This window comes from Salmo salar, chromosome ssa05, assembly GCF_905237065.1.
Source record: "Salmo salar chromosome ssa05, Ssal_v3.1, whole genome shotgun sequence".
Taxonomy (NCBI): Eukaryota; Metazoa; Chordata; class Actinopteri; order Salmoniformes; family Salmonidae; genus Salmo; species Salmo salar.
Window position 1 is genome coordinate 67,929,162 of NC_059446.1, and position 17,797 is coordinate 67,946,958.

General features: G+C 41.7%; 1 protein-coding gene across 1 annotated transcript; it reads right to left on the reverse strand.

The window, feature by feature from the left end:
- Positions 1–449: 449 nt before the first annotated feature.
- LOC106605631 (transmembrane protein 91) lies at positions 450–17,239 on the reverse strand. The gene is made up of 2 exons (XM_014201489.2): positions 16,665–17,239; positions 450–1,116 (listed from the first exon to the last, which is right to left on the reverse strand). Exons 1-2 carry the CDS (start codon positions 17,043–17,045, stop codon positions 964–966), a joined length of 534 nt encoding a protein of 177 aa, XP_014056964.1. The 5' UTR covers positions 17,046–17,239; the 3' UTR covers positions 450–963.
- Positions 17,240–17,797: the final 558 nt, after the last annotated feature.

Sequence of the window (17,797 nt, forward strand, 5' to 3'; positions counted from 1 at the left end):
TGAACCCCTTGGTAAATAGAAGAGGTGAGCGTCACTGAATATATACTAAAATAAAATATATATCTAACTTAAAGAGTGTTATACATAATCTGGCAATATGTGACTATAAATGACATGGAATAGTGTGAACATTTCACCAAATGAATCAACTGTAAGGCCAAACTGGAACAGCGCTGCAATTTCTTTTGACTGTGGAAGGCCATGTTCTTGCGTTTGCGGAGACTGCATTCACGGTAAACGCTGCATATGTTTACTAAATCGTAAATTACCTTTACATTTAAATAGTGCTATACAGCTGATCTTCTGCGCTACAGTTTGAATCTAGGCCTTAGTCTCCACGGTTGTCCAAAATAAGTTGAGTTGAGTATTGCTTGTGCCATTGCTGACAGCACAGAACACTGAATTGAGCAAATTGATACATTTGTACAACAAGAAGTAAAGATTTGACATTGAGTTGCAAAATGTTTATTCTTGTGAGTGGTAACCTTACTGGCACTCTGTGTAATGACAACCAGTAATACATGTCCTTTCAGACTTTAAGAATAGTCTCTTTCTGCTGCATTCTCATAACATTGTCAAATCTGTCTCTAAACTCTGATATGACTTATCCATACACAGTGAATACACATACACTATCCTTTAGACATTTATTAGAAATATTCCAAAAAACTATCAGTATCCATCATTTGTTGTTTATTTATGTATATTAAACTTAAAATTAAACAGGCAAATGAATTAACAATTTAAACTATCTTGTCTGCAGGTATTTAAAAAAGTAAGTCATTAGATATATAGTTTTTAAAAAAGCATGTCATAAATGTTGATGAATAAACAGCATTATGTATCTCTTTGGAAAGTGCCTGTAACTGGCACCGACTTTATGTGGTCAAGATCAGGATGATTTTGGGGGCTGGGGTTGAGAGAAGCGGTGGCTGTGGTGCAAGCCGGTGTTTAGGTGTCAGATCAGTGGATATTTTTGGCCAGGATGACGACGTAGACAATGTACAGGATGATGACGGTGATGCCGATACCCAGGGCGGAGTGGTTCAGTATCCGTGCTAGACGAGAACTCCTCTCAGCAACCTGCTGGTGACCCTGGTTGTTGGCGTCTCGAGTCTGAGAGCAGAGGGAGGACGAAGGAAGGAAGAAAGGGAAGGAGGGAGGGAGGGAAAGTTGTAATTGTTGTAATCATCATTCAGAAAAGAGAGAATGAGAGAGAGACTTCAACGGAGAGAGTTCAAGATGATTTAGTGCCATGCTCTTATTTGATTTGAGTTATTTCAGGAGAAGCCGTATTCATTCACAAACACTATGCTTAGCCAACATGCCAACTAAGTCAGAAAATAAAAACCAAAGAGGGACATTTTTCTATCTCACTGTAGAGCATCTATAATAGATCATATTAACACCATACTAGTGATGATATAACAACTTGAACGCTAAGTTCCTGTGGCCACACCCCAAGCAGCACTAAGTTGAAACAGCTGTGGATGAAGCACCAACTGTACCTGTGTGCCAAATTCACTCTTGTAGCTCTCTCCCCTAGCTACAGTTTTAGGAATGGTGCTATATTGTGAGACACATTTTGACACATTGTGAAACACATATTATGAGACACATTTTGTTATGTTTCCTCTTGGGGGAAGAACAAGGTTTGACAGGCAATGCTAATCTTTCAGTCAACTAACTGAAGTCTCAGTGTCTTTGACTCATCACTCCTTGCCATGGACTTTACACTATAGACATCTCGGAGTAGCTGACTACCAGTCAGTATGAGTCACACACTAAGCAACAGTAAAGCTCTCAGCAAATTTTGAACAGTATGTGTGTGTCACATGCGGTCTTGGATTACTCTCTGGCTCCAAATTAGGAAGAGTCTTGTGACAAACAGGAAGTGCCTGTAAAACACAAACAACAGGCACCAAAATACCCACTCTTTAGTCCATGTTTAAAAAATAACAACATGCCCTCACACCCCCCTATAAGATCGCTCCCACTCAACAGTGACTTACTCAAGTCTCAATTGAATCAACCTCCCCCTAGTCACATGATGTTGTTAACATAGCCTCCATCTGTTTCTGTCTGGTGAAATATGTGAGTTGGCTTCCACAGCAGGGCGAGGGTTGACTTAAGGTTTAGGCAGAGAGGGTCTGTGTTGATTTAGGGTAGTGTGGCGTGAGAAGGCCTGCCTGCTATTGTAAACCCTCCTCCTGATTACTGACAGCTGGTTCATAATTGTTTCTACACGGCTAGCTAGAGGAGAAGGGCTCCTTGGATCTCTTAACAGTAGACAGTTGTTGTGTTTCTGAGGGTCTGTGTACTTGCATGTCTTGAATAATTATCTGGGCACTCCACCAAATGCTTTTCTTCCATTTCCTTGAGGTTCACAATATTTCCTCCATCCCATCTGTCTGTCTGTATGCTCTGTTTGTCGTGATATTGCAAAACTTGAAATACATATAGCCTATCCATTTACTAGGCTACTATGTCCAATTACATGAGAGATGTACGTGGTCATTTGTTGTATGGAATATGAAGGGCAGGATGTGAGATGCTTGATATGTGAGAAAATCCCAAGATCGAACAGAATCAGATCATTAATAGTCTCTCTTTCTAATCTCTGCGACATGAAGGGCCTTCTCAGTGACAGTACAGAAATACTGGTGAATGGGCCATTCATTGAGCGACCCAGTGAGCAATTATATTTTTTGGGGTCATTTAGCAGACACTCTAGAGCGATTCGTACTGGTTCCCTGTGGGAATCAAACCCAGAACCCTGGCATTGCAAGTGCCATGCTCTACCAACTTAGCCACACGGGACCACTATTGATTTACACTGTCAACAGATTTCTGCTCTTCTCTGTGACTGAAGAGAAGGTTGTCAAAGTGTAGTCAACTTTGTTCTAAAGGCAGAAAGAATCTGATTGGTTTAGGGAAGAACAAATCCGATTGGTTTCTAAAAGGTCAATGGGCGGAGTTTAACAGGTGCATATCTTGAAAACATGGAGGTTTGAACTGAGCATCTTGTAAATAAAAGTTTGAGTTAAAAGTTGTAACGTTTTGAAATATTTGTGATACAGTAGTCAGACAAATGTGACAACATCTCTTAGATACAACTAGTCTCCTGACTTGAAGCAAAGAGTAAAATGTAGCAAACTAGCAGCAACATGCTAAGCTAATCAGAGCAAGCTAGCTAGATAAGCATTTAGCAACCTCTTAGCTACTTATGTTGAATTAATAGACATACAACTAAGTCAGCTAACATTTGTTTTGTTGAAATGTTAAGTTGAAATGCAAATTTTTTTGACAGTTATGGACAGTTAAAATGCTAAGCTAAACAGAGCTTGTTGAATAGAGCTAATCTGGTTTCCTGGATGGTACTGTTGACTAACCCCATTCCGTACAAATTTGCGCAACAGCGGCATTCAAACGAGGCTGCAATGAAAACTAATGGGACTATAGTGACTGTGTTGGCATCAAAATCTGGGGTGTGAACTATGTTTCTATTAAAGTGTTGATTGACCTGGTAATGGCCAGGTATTGGAGTAAAGTTGAAAAAAACTGACCTCTCCGACGCTGTACGTTAAATTGTGACGTGTCATGACATAATGTACAGCACGCATAAAGCAACTCATTCTGTGTCTTACAGCTTCTCTCCAGTTTAAAAATAAGAAAGGGACAGGGACAGGTTAACGGGAATACCAAGTCAATTGTACAACGAAATGCATGCATTTTTTGCGTCATCACTGCAAGTCATCATGCCTCTTAAAAGCCGCAACAGCCGCTGTTAAGTTCTGAGGATAACTTTAGCGCCGCCCTAAAAACCAGATTCAAATTCAACACAAACCTTCAAATAGGTACAGTTTAAGTCAGAAGTTTACATACACCTTAGCCAAATACATTTAAACTCAGTTTGTCACAATTCCTGACATTTAGTCCTAGTAAAAATGCCCTGTCTTAGGTCATTTAGGATCACCACTTTATTTTAAGAATGTGAAATGTCAGAATAATAGTGGAGAGAATGATTTATTTCAGCTTTTATTTCTTTCATCAAATTCCCAGTGGGTAAGAAGTTTACATACACTCAATTAGTATTTGGCAGCATTGCCTTTAAATGATTTAACTTGGGTCAAACGTTTTGGGTAGCCTTCCACAAGCTTCCCACAATAAGTTGGGTGAATTTTGGCCCATTCCTCCTGACAGAGTTGGTGTAACTGAGTCAGGTTTGTAGGCCTCCTTGCTCACACACACACTTTTTCAGTTCTGCCCACAAAGTTTCTATAGGACTGAGGTCAGGGCTTTGTGATGGACACTCCAATACCTTGACTTTGTTGTGCTTAAGCCACGTTGCCACAACTTTGGAAGTATGCTTGGGGTCATTGTCCATTTGGAAGATCCATTTGCGACCAAGCTTTACCTTCCTGACTGATGTCTTGAGATGTTGCTTCAATATATAAATACATTTGATTTGATATATCCACAGAATTTTCCTTCCTCATGATGCCATCTATTTTGTGAAGTGCACCAGTCCCTCCTGCAGCAAAGCACCCCCACAACATGATGCTGCCACCCCCGTGCTTCACGGTTGGGATGATGTTCTTCGGCTTGCAAGCCTCCCCCTTTTTCCTCCAAACATAACGATGGTCATTATGGCCAAACAGTTCTATTTTTGTTTCATCAGACCAGAGGACATTTCTCCAAAAAGTACCATCTTTGTCTTCATGTGCAGTTGCAAACCATACTCTGGCTTTTTTTGGCGGTTTTGGGAAAGTGGATTCTTCTTTGCTGAGCGGCCTTTCAGGTTGTGTCGATATAAGACTGGTTCTACTGTGGATATAGATACTTTTGTACCTATTTCCTCCAGCATCTTCACAAGGTCCTTTGCAGTTGTTCTGGGATTGATTTGCACTTTTCGCACCAAAGTACGTTCATCTCTAGGAGACAGAACGCGTCTCCTTCCTGAGCGGTATGACGGCTGCGCGGTCCCATGGTGTTTATACTTGCGTACTATTTTTTGTACAGATGAACGTGCTACCTTCAGGCGTTTGGATATTGCTCCCAATCATGAACTATACTTGTGGAGGTCTACAATTTTTTTCTGAGGTCTTGGCTGATTTCTTTTGATGTTCCCATGATATCGAGCAAAGAGTCACTGAGTTTGAAGGTCGGCCTTGAAATAAATCCACAGGTACACCTCCAATTGTCTCATATGACGTCAATTAGCATATCAGAAGCTTCTAAAGCCATGACATAATTTTCTGGAATTTTCCAAGCTGTTTAAAGGCACAGTCAACTTAGTGTATGTAAACTTCTGACCCACTGGAATTGTGATACAGTGAATTATAAGTGAAATAATCTGTATGTAAACAATTGTTGGAAAAATTACTTGTTTCATGCACCAAGTAGATGTCCTAACCGACTTGCCAAAACTATAGTTTGTTAACAAGAAATTTGTGGAGTGGTTGAAAAACGAGTTTTAATGATTCCAACGTAAGTGTATGTAAACTTCCGACTTCAACTGTTTTAATGATTCCAACGTAAGTGTATGTAAACTTCCGACTTCAACTGTACTGTATGTAATGACACATTATATAAATTCTTTATAGTGTTTCATTTACATTTTAGAGGTGATAAGTTGGACAGATCGGGTGAAGAAATTTGTTTCCGCACACAGCTTATCTCCCCCTTTTCCTATCTCGCAGTAGGTTTCGCTTCCCCACCCGTCATTTTTAAAAAGACCCGACAGAGCTCATTGCCTTCTTCAATCATGCAGAGACGGGCAACATGAATGTCTCGTCATTGATTTTGCCGGAAACGGGAGAAATTGTGCTTAGAATGGTATTCATATTACAGTTGACCTGGAAGTATTATGTTTTTGGGGTGCTAAAATAAGGTAAATTGTACATTACAGTGCGATGTACAGAAGTGCGTTAGATTAGTAACTACATCCTTTCTTATTCCACTAAGATATAATCAATGAAGCAATATTTACAAGAGTAGACCAAAAACAAACTCTACCATATTCTACCTAATATACAGTACGTACATGAGGGTAGAGTAGGGTACTGTCAGTAATGGGGATAAGAGGGATGAGTGTGTATAAGCAATATGTGGATAGATAAAGGGGCTATCAAAGGGTTAACTGAAACAATGCTGTTGCTATTTTCATTGACAGCTATGTCTCTACACTTCACCTAAAATTTGACAGAAAAATTTGAGGTGTGGACTGTATTAATTGTGTAATTACTGGGAGTTGAGGTGTTTGGTGCATCTGGGCTCTCCATTAAATGATTATCCCTTAAATGACCTAATTTTCAGCCACTTTCCCTTTTCACTGCATTACCTTTACATTTCAGTCATTTAGCAGACGCTCTTATCCAGAGTGACTTACAGTAGTGAATGCATACATTTCATACATTTTTTGTCTGTACTGGTTCCCCATCGGAAACGAACCCACACCCCTGGCGTTGCAAACACCTTGCTCTACCAATTGAGCCACATGCATGTTGCTTATAGGTTCAGCTTAACACATGCCGGATTCATGCCACTAACGGTCCTGCTTACAAAGGAGCTGTGTTCGACAATGTTTCATAGATTCATAGATTTGTTAGTTGTTGGGTCCTTGATTGTTTATGTTTTTCTAGTCTAAGGCATGGCCACTATAACTTATTTTCAGCATCTCTGTTTACTCAAAGTGCACCCTGTGACATTAAACACAAAAAAACAGAGCCTAAAAGATAATAGATAATAAATAATATGTCATAAATGGATGTCTGAGATAAAGAAAACAGCCAAATATTGAAGTACTATTCTCAACATATCGTGACAGTCAAAATCAAAATAACGTTCACAATGAGCAAATACCAACAGCGTAAGCAACATCCTATTTGGACCAGTGGTAATGACCCTATTCATTCCCAACAACCCATGGGGCCCAGACAGGGGCCGCTTCATAAAAGGAGGCTAGGGTATCCTAGCAACTGGTGTTAATAGAGTTAGCGTGTGTAATCATTTTCTGTTATTGCCAGAGTACAGTGTAATTAATATTCAAATAATAACTGTGTAAGCACCGTTTTCTTCAGAATGTTAAGAAGACAGGAAAATAGGTGTAATGGATTACTAAATGAACTTGAAACTTGACAAGGGAAACAATAGACAAGCCACTCCTTTTGAAGACAATTTCCAGGAAATTGTGTGCAATCTCCAAAAAGGCTATGTTCATCGTCCTGTCCGTATTTCATGGCAAATCACTCTAAAACATTTCAAAACATACTGACTGGAAAACACACAGCCTGCGACACACAGACACAAATCTATAAACACTTCCAGCCACAGACACGCAACCACACACACACACATATATACACACACACACACACACACACACACACACACACACACACACACACACACACACACACACACACGAGCACAATAGCTTCTTTCTGCTCTCTGATTATGCCCTCTTGTCTGCCATGTTAGAAAGGCCCCACAGTGTGAATGTTGAATTGCCAAGAGGCAGAGATTCCTGTTGCCCTCTCCTCCCCCGGCCTTTACCCCTATTGACCCTCCCACAGGCCTTTTCCTTTCCTCCTACCCCTCCCAGACAACCTGGCGCAAATCCCAAACACAACAGATCCCAAACACAATGCGACTCCCCCTCTCGTGTGTTAGGCCAGGAAAAACATGCTGAAATGTGGAAAGTCCTATAAATCACAACATAACAATATCCTGTATAGATCTCGAACTAACCTAAAACAATCCAAACTCAATAAAATACGGAATACAACTAACTTACAGTGCATTCGGCAAATATTCAGACCCCTTCACTTTTTCCACATTTAGTTACAGTACAGCCTTATTCTAAAATGGATTAAATAAGGAGATGACTGTGGACTACAGGAAAAGGAGGACAGAGCACGCCCCCATTCTCATCGACGGGCTGTAGTGGAGCAGGTTGAGAGCTTAAGTGCCTTGGTTTCCACATCAACAATAAACTAACATGGTCCAAGCACACCAAGACGTGAAGGGGACACAACAAAACCTATTCCCCCTCAGGAGACTGAAAAGATTTGGCATGGGTCCTGAGATCCTCAAAGGTTCTACAGCTGCACCATCGAGAGCATCCTGACTGGTTGCATCACCGGCTGGTAAGGCAACTGCTCGGCCTCCGACCGCAAAGCACTACAGAGGGTAGCGCATATGGCCCAGTACATCACTGGGGCCAAGCTTCCTGCCATCCAGGACCTCTATACCAGGTGGTGTCAGAGGAAGGCCCTAAAAAGTGTCAAAGACTCCAGCCACACCAGTCATAGACTGTTCTCTCTGCTACCGCATGGCAAGCGGTACCGGAGCGCCAAGTCTAGGTCCAAGAGGCATCTAAACAGCTTCGACCCCCAAGCCATAAGAATCCTGAACATCTAATCAAATGGCTATCCAGACTATTTGCACTGCCCCCCCCCCGTACGCTGCTGCAAATCTCTTTTAATATCTATGCATAGTCACTTCCCACAGTTGACAGTGCATGTCAGAGCAAAAACCAAGCCACGAGGTCAAATTAATTGTATGTAGAGTTCTAAGACAAGATTGTGTCATGGCACAGATCTGGGGAAGGGTACCAAAACATTACTGCAGCACTGAGGGCCCTGAGAACACAGTGGCCTCCATCATTCTTAAATGGAAGAAGTTTGGAACCACCAAGACTCTTCCTCGAACTGGCTGCCCGGCCAAACTGAACAATCGGGGGAGAAGGGCCTTGGTCAGGGAGGTGACCAAGAACCCGATGGTCACTCTGACAGAGCTCTAGAGTTCCTCTGTGGAGATGGGAGAACCTTCCAGAAGGACAACCATCTCTGCAGCACTCCACCAATCAGGCCTTTATGGTAGAGTGGCCAGTAAAAGGCACATGACAGCCTGCTTGGAGTTTGCCAAAAGGCACCTAAAGGACTCTGACCATAAGAAACAAGATTCTCTGGTTTGATGAAACCAAGATTGAACTCTTTGGCCTGAATGCCAAGCGTCACATCTTGAGGAAAGCTATCACAATCCCTACGCTGAAGCATGGTGTCGGTAGCATCATGCTGTGGGGTGTTTTTTTCAGTGGCAGGGACTGGGAGACTAGTCAGGATCGAAGGAAAGATGAATGGAGCAAAGTACAGAGAGATCCTTGATGAAAACCTGCTCCAGAGGGCTCAAGACCTCAGACTGGGGTGAAGGTTCACCTTCCAACAGGACAACGACCGTGAGCACACAGCCAAGACAATGCAGGAGTAGCTTTGGAACAAGTCTCTGAATGTCCTTGAGTGGCCCAGCCAGAGCCCTGACTTGAACCCGATCGAACATCTCTGGAGAGACCTGAAAATAGCTGTGCAGCAACGCTCCCCATCCAACCTGACAGAGCTTGAGAGGATCTGCAGAGAAGAATGGGAGAAACTCCCCAAATGCAGTTGTGCCAAGCTTGTAGCGTCATACCCAAGAAGACTCGAGGCTGTAAGCGCTGCCAACAGTGTTTCAACAAAGGTTCTGAATACTTATATAAATGTGATATTTCAGTTTTTTATTTGTAATACATTTGCAAAAAAATCTAAAAAACTGTTTTTCCTTTGTCATTGTGGGTTATTGTGTGTAGATTGATGGGGAGTTTTTTTAATCAATTTTAGAATGACGCTATAATGTAACAAAATGTGGAAAAAGTTAAGGGGTCTGAATACTTTCCAAATGCACCATTTCTTTCTACATTTATTTTTGAGGAAGAAACAATGTACTGTAACACATTTTTTAAAACATACATTTTCCTAGATAGATAACTCCTTTGTATCTCTCCCTGTCTGGGAATAGTTTTAAGATTTTATTTTAACCTTTATTTAACTAGGTAAGTCAACTAAGAACAAATTCTTATTTTCAATGATGGCCTAGGAACAGTGGGTTAACTGCCTTGCTCAGGGGCAGAACAATAGACTTTTACTTTGTCAGCTCAGGGAATCGATCTTGCAACCTTTCAGTTACTAGTCCAATGCTCTAACCACTAGGCTACCTGCCACCCCAAGATTAGCTGGTGGTGTACTCTATGTGAGTGGGCATTAAGTTTATGTGCCAGTCAGACAGTGCTGCTGAGTGGGAGACACAGAAGAGAAAACTGTGTTCGCAGTCTGGCTTGTCACCTCTGTACGCAGTGCCAAGCCAGACATTGGCAACTAGCAGCTTGCCGCAACTGAGGCAGGGTGGGAAGGGCTCGGTGTGGGATAGTCATGCCCAAGCTTCCTGGCAGAGCGTCAAGTAGCCTCTTAGCGAGATAATACACCACTCACCCATTACCGTATGTCTCCTCCAGGCCTGAACTGGGTGCAGTCACGCCTTCTCCTGGTCTCCCTCTCCCATTGTCAAGCACACCTGGACTTCATCAGTACCTTGATTACTTCCCCTTTATTTAGCCCTCTGTAGCCTCTGTCATCAGGCAGTATTGGTTTGTTTTCATTCACGGTCTGTACGCTTCTCATGTTTTGTCGATCTGCATTCTTCATTATTAAACTCACCTTCTGCACCTGATTCCTGACTCCCGGCACATACATGACTAGTGCTCAACTGTTTACAGTTGAGCTATAGGGAGGCCATTATCCCATTATATTTATCATGATTTCTATTCTAGTTAGTTTAACACAGGTTTCCTTCAGTGTTGTGTTGATAAAAGATGCCCAAATTACAGTCCATGGTACACAATACTTACAGTTCATGACAGTAAACATCTAAGTTATACTTTTGACGCATCTGTCCATAGAACATTCTTCCAAGAGTCTTGATGATCATCCAGGTGCTTCCAGATGCTTCCAGATGCTTTTTGGCAAACTTGAGAGTCACATTTTTGGATGAGATGGGTTCCCATGATCTCTGGCGAAAACCAAACTATGCATTCCACAGTAAGAACCTCATACCAACGGTCAAGCATGGTGGTGGTAGTGTGACGGTTTGGGGATGCTTTGTTGCTTCAGGACCTGGACGACTTTCCTTAGTAGAAAGAACCATGAATTCTGCTCTGTATCAGAGAATTCTACAGGAGAATGTCAGGCCATCCGTCTGTGAGCTGAAGCTGAAGTGCAGCTGGGTCATGCAGCAAGACAATGATCCAAAACACACAATCAAGTCTACATGAAAATGGTTAAAAAGCTGCAAAACGTAAGTTTTGGTATGGCCTAGTCAAAGTCCAAACCAAATCCCAATTGAGATGCTGTGGCAGGACTTGAAACGAGCAGTTCATGCTTGAAAACCCACAAATATCACTGAGTTAAAGTAGTTCTGCGAGCAAGAAAAATTCCTCCACAGAGATGTGAGGGACTGATCAACAACTACAAGAAGCATCTGGTTGCAGTCATATTTTTCATGGCACTATAGAATTTTCAGTATGGAAAAGGAAAGCTGGTAAAATAAAAGTGAAAAACTCTCCAGAAAAGTACAAATGACCATAACAGATTACCGAATAGCATGTCCAGGTAAACTGCTCCTATTTGTAAGGAATGAGGGATTCCATAACGGATTAAAGACCCACTTGAAATGTTTGTTTGTTCCCTACATGTAACCACAAAGAAATTAACCAGATACATTTCAGGTCGTTTGCTCACGATTATGCTGCATGGGACAAAAACATTAAAATGACCCATATATATATATATATATATATATGTGTGTGTGTGTGTGTGTGTGTGTGTTAACTAGCTAAGTGAACATGTCATACAACCTGCATTGTTGTCTGTCTCCCTAACTCTACTCAACTCTGTTTATGTTAGCCCGGGGTTACCTCATCAAAAAGAGTGATAGTGTTACTGTAAAGTGTGAAGAAGATGCTAAATTATGGCCTTAATGTCCTCGTGGCAAGCTAACATTCTCACAGGTGATGTCAAGTTCTGTTTTAGGGCATGCTCACCACTTACTCCATTCCAGCCATTATTGTGAGCCATCCTCACTTCAGCAGCCTCCGGTGAATTGCCCACTAGATAATGGATAGTCTGTATGATCAGTCATTTCAATGTAAGCTTTCTGGGTTAAAGACCTGAAAACAGCACACCTCCAATAAATCTGTATCCATGCTGTAAAAAGCATAAACAGGACACCTGCAGTGGTGTTTATGCTTGGAGAACACTCCATCTCCGTGTCTGACTCAGTCTACTATATTAGTACGGGATGGTTAAGCTAACTTAGGCTAATGTGGGTGGCAGGTAGCCTAGTGGTTAGAGTATTGGACTAGTAACCGAAAGGTTGCAAGATTGAATCCCTGATCTGACAGGGTAAAAATCTGTCATTCTGCCCCTGAACAAGGCAGTTACTGTTCCTAGGCTGTCATTGGAAATAAGAATGTGTTCTTAACTGACATGCCTAGTTAAATAAAGAAAAAAGACTGTGATTAGCATGAGGTTGTAAGTAACAAGAACATTTCCTAGACATATCTGATATAGGCAGAAAGCTTAAATTCTTGTTAATTGAACTGCACTGTCCAATTTACAGTATCTATTACAGTGAAAGAATACCATGCTATTGTTTGAGGAGAGTGCACAGTTATGAACTTGAAAATGTATTAATAAACCAATTAGGCACAGTTGGGCAGTCTTGATACAACATTTTGAACAGAAATACAATGGTTCATTGAATCAGTCTAAAATGTTCCACATACACTGCTGTCATCTAGTGTTCAAAATCTAAATTATGCCTAACCTGGAATAGTACATTATGGCCATTCTTTGCATTTCAAAGATGACGAAAAAATACATTAAAAAAATGCATGTTTTTTTCTTTGTATTATCTTTTACAAGATCTAATGTGTTATCTCCTACATTAATTTCACATTTCAACAAACTTCAAAGTGTTTCCTTTTAAATGGTACCAAGAAAATGTATATCCTTGCTTCAGGTCCTGAGCTACAGGCAGTTAGATTTGGGTATGTCATTTTAGGCGAAAATAGAAAAAAAGGATACAATCCTTAAGAGGTTTAAAGCATCAGATCAAACCTACAGTGGGGGGGAAAAGTATTTGATCCCCTGCTGATTTTGTACGTTTGCCCACTGATAAAGAAAGGATCAGTCTATAATTTTTATGGTAGGTTTATTTGAACAGTGAGAGACAGAATAACAACAAAAATATCCAGAAAAACGCATGTCAAAAATGTTATAAATTGATTTGCATTTTAATGAGGGAAATAAGTATTTGACCCCCTCTCAATCAGAAAGATTTCTGGCTCCCAGGTGTCTTTTATACAGGTAATGAGCTGAGATTAGGAGCACACTCTTAAAGGGAGTGCTCCTAACCGCAGCTTGTTACCTGTAAAAAAGACACCTGTCCACAGAAGCAATCAATCAATCAGATTCCAAACTCTCCACCATGGCCAAGACCAAAGAGCTCTCCAAGGATGTCAGGGACAAGATTGTAGACCTACACAAGGCTGGAATGGGCTACAAGACCATCGCCAAGCAGCTTGGTGAGAAGGTGACAACATTTGGTGCGATTATTCGTAAATGGAAGAAACACAAAAGAACTGTCAATCTCCCTTGGCCTGGGGCTCCATGCAAGATCTCACCTCGTGGGGTTGCAATGATCATGAGAACGGTGAGGAATCAGCCCAGAACTACACGGGAGGATCTTGTCAATGATCTCAAGGCAGCTGGGACCATAGTCACCAAGAAAACAATTGGTAACACACTACGCCGTGAAGGACTGAAATCCTGCAGCGCCCGCAAGGTCCCCCTGCTCAAGAATACATATACATGCCCGTCTGAAGTTTGCCAATAAACATCTGAATGATTCAGAGGACAACTGGGTGAAAGTGTTGTGGTCAGATGAGACCAAAATGGAGCTCTTTGGCATCAACTCAACTCGCCTTGTTTGGAGGAGGAGGAATGCTGCCTATGACCCCAAGAACACCATCTCCACCGTCAAACATGGAGGTGGAAACATTATGCTTTGGGGGTGGTTTTCTGCTAAGGGGACAGGACAACTTCACCGCATCAAAGGGACGATGGACGGGGCCATGTACCGTCAAATCTTGGGTGAGAACCTCCTTCCCTCAGCCAGGGCATTGAAAATGGGTCGTGGATGGGTATTCCAGCATGACAATGACCCAAAACACACGGCCAAGGCAACAAAGGAGTGGCTCAAGAAGAAGCACATTAAGGTCCTGGAGTGGCCTAGCCAGTCTCCAGACCTTAATCCCATAGAAAATCTGTGGAGGGAGCTGAAGGTTCGAGCTGCCAAACATCAGCCTCGAAACCTTAATGACTTGGAGAAGATCTGCAAAGAGGAGTGGGACAAAATCCCTCCTGAGATGTGTGCAAACCTGGTGGCCAACTACAAGAAACGTCTGACCTCTGTGATTGCGAAAAAAGGGTTTTGCAACCAAGTACTACGTCATGTTTTGCAGAGGGGTCAAATACTTATTTCCCTCATTAAAATGCAAATCATTTTATAACATTTTTTACATGCGTTTTTCAGGATTTTTTGGTTGTTATTCTGTCTCTCACTGTTTAAATAAACCTACCATTAAAATTATAGACTGATCATTTCTTTGTAAGTGGGCAAACGTACAAAATCAGCAGGGGATCAAATACTTTCCCCCCCCCACTGTAGGTCTGACAGATTGATTCCAGAGTATCTTCTGGAAGCTTTCATGCGATCTGTCCCCAAATAGCCTTTTCAGTTGTGTAAACCTGGAAAGAAATTGTGGAAACAACAATCTGTTGTTTGTGTTGATACCCAAAACATAAGGAGGCATGAATTTGTTTTTCCAATGACTTTAGGGTGTTGCACAGATACGAATCCACTCTGGTGGCTTCAGTTTAGGAGAAAATGGAACATAACTTTATGGCAGTGAGTCAAGGCAATTGAATGCAAGCTTCACAATGTTTATTCTTATTATTGTGAAAACATGTCTAGCCTGTCTATCTATGTGTAACGGGGTTGACCTGTTATGCTCAACCCACTCAGTTTTCTACCACGAAACACCAGAAAATGGCCAAAAGAGTAGAACCAGCTCACCTGTTTTACACTATTATTTGACTATTAGATGTTCAGTGTTTCTATTGAAAATAATATTTAAAAAGGAATAGTTTCACCATATTAAAACAAGAGTTCAGTTCACGTAACAGGGTTGACCTTTAAATCACAAACAGGTTGTTGAAATGACGTTGTGAAAGTAACAAAATAATTAATGGTGATAAGGGTGGAAAGTTGGCGTTAAGTGGGTTAAAATGCACAGAGGGACGTCTCAAAATGTGTCAAAATGCAGAATATTTGCACTTTAGCAAGTCTTTATTTATATATAAAATCAGATTTATTGAAAATTCCATGTGGCCTTTATTAAAACCAGTTAAATGTAATCGAAAATGTAATCTACATCATCCACAAAAGTAATGATTTATCATGAGAGGGCCATAAACAATAACTAGTAATCCTACATACTCAATGAAATGTTAACATCTCATCTTTCTGGTAAAAATAGTTGCTGATATGAAGTACAAATATGAAATATTTTACAGTATATAATAGCCCTTGACTTGCTCAGGAGAGGAGGAACTTTACTGAGCGATTATGTCTATGATGGATGTGGATGAAGTCAATTCACCAGCACATTGTTCAACCTCAGTTGATGTTGTTATTACATTAGTCTCATTGTGAAATAAAGATGCCTATTATAACATCTTAGAGGTCTTCAACCTCCTTTCCCTCTTTACCAGGCTTTGACCCGGCTGTTTCCACCATTACCCACATTGATCTATGAGTCATGCCCGGTCAACAATTAGCTGTCCATTCTGATATGCGTTTGTAATCCCAGTAAGTAAGTAAAGAGACTTGCTATGTGCACACTGCCCACAAAATGAGGTGGAAACTGAGCTGCACGTCCTAACCTCCTGCCAAATGTATGACCATATTAGAGACACATATTTCCCTCAGATTACACAGATCCACAAAGAATTCCAAAACAAATCCAGTGTGCAATCTGTGATATACCACAGTGTTCAATCACAGAGGCAAGATTTGTGACCTTTTGCCAAAAGAAAAGGGCAACCAGTGAAAAACAAACACCATTGTAAATACAACCTACCCCTCTTCTCAGTGTGGCTGTCCATTCGTGGGTGAGGTTTGGCAAAGGACATGTGGGAGGGTTGTTGGAGTTCTCGTTTTGTCTTTTGCGATTTGATAAGCCCAGAATACCTTTTACATTTTGAATACCACCTCCTCTTACGTCACTCACACAGTCAAGTCACCCGCATGTTTAACCACCCATATTTAACCACCCATTTTTAACCACCCATATTCCGGGAAGGGTCCCTCTCTTTCTTACACACACTCTCCCCAATTCCCACTTCGTACCCCATCTCCCCTCCCCCGATCCCCTCAAACCACTATATCCTGAGGATATTATTCAAACAGAACTCAAGACTGTGAGACACCCACAATGTAAGGCCAAAACTATCACAAACATGTCCCTCTCCCCAGCTATGCAGCCCGGTAACTGGGTTTCTTGGATAACGCTAAAAAGAGACTAGAGTGAGAAATACACTACTGACTACTCTACAAAATGAAAAAAGTTATGTTTTGTGAATTATTTGGGATACATATCTACTGGAAACACATTAGTCTACATTACATTTAAATACTCTTAAAACAGAAATAAAAGTCCCACTCACCGAGATGGAGTAGATAAGTGCAGCGATGCCAAGTGGCAGGCAGCAGCACAGCATGGTGAAAATGGAGTAGCCCAGGTAGTCTGGCAGAGGGTAAGGCAGAGCTCCATGGGTCACAAACACCGTAGGCTGGACTGTGACGGTGGACTGGGGGTACTCTCCCTGGGGGTATGGCTGTCCGTAAGGGGCCCCAGGAGCTCCTCCATACTGGGGCGGTGGTGCGTAGCCCTGGGGATTGGCGGGGTAGCCTGCTGGTACAGGGTATCCTGTGTTGGGGTACTGGGGGTGGTCCTGGTAGGGTGGAGGAGCTGGTTGTCCCATCCCAGACTTCTCATCTGGGTTCCAGCCTGGTGGTGGGGCGTTTGGCATCTTGTTGGGATCCATTTTTTGTGCTGTTGGTGATTTGTTTCCCTTTTGTCTTGCTTCTCTTTTTCTTTATTTTGTGCCTCCTCTCAATCTCTCTAAGTGTTCTTCTGTGTATCTCTGCCTAAACTGTCTGCCTGCCTACAAGCTGTGTAAAGCAAGCAATTATGTTCTCTCTCCCCCTCCCCTGTCTGTCCCTGGCAGCTCATTATGTTTAGAGGAGGCCTGTGTGGGTGAGCTGACAGGGAAGGGTTAGGGGTGGGGAAAGACTGAGTAGCTGACTGGAGTCAAATAACAAGTCCAGCAGTCAGGCAGAAATGCTGTCCATCTAATGCAGAGATACCGTAGCCTAGATAGGAGTTGGGCACAACCCCATGGTGATATTTTGAACTACACCAGTAACAGTCACATTGAATTATTGTACTTATTGATGACTTTTCAGTGCAAGATATTGAAATACTTATTTTTCTTGGTTTTGATATAAAACTGTATATTTGATACTGTAATAAGGTAAAACTATAACAAAAGTGATGCTTAAAGTATTTGTTTATGGTAAGTGTCACGTCCTGACCTGAGAGAGTCGTTTCTCTGTTTGGTTAGGTCAGGGTGTGACATGGGGTGGGCATTCTATGTGTTGTATGTCTATGTGTTTTTTTTTTTCTTTGATTGGCCGAGTATGGTTTCCAATCAGAGGCAGCTGTCATTCATTGTCTCTGATTGGGAATCATACTTAGGCAGCCTTTTTACCCTCCTTCAGTTGTGGGTAATTATAT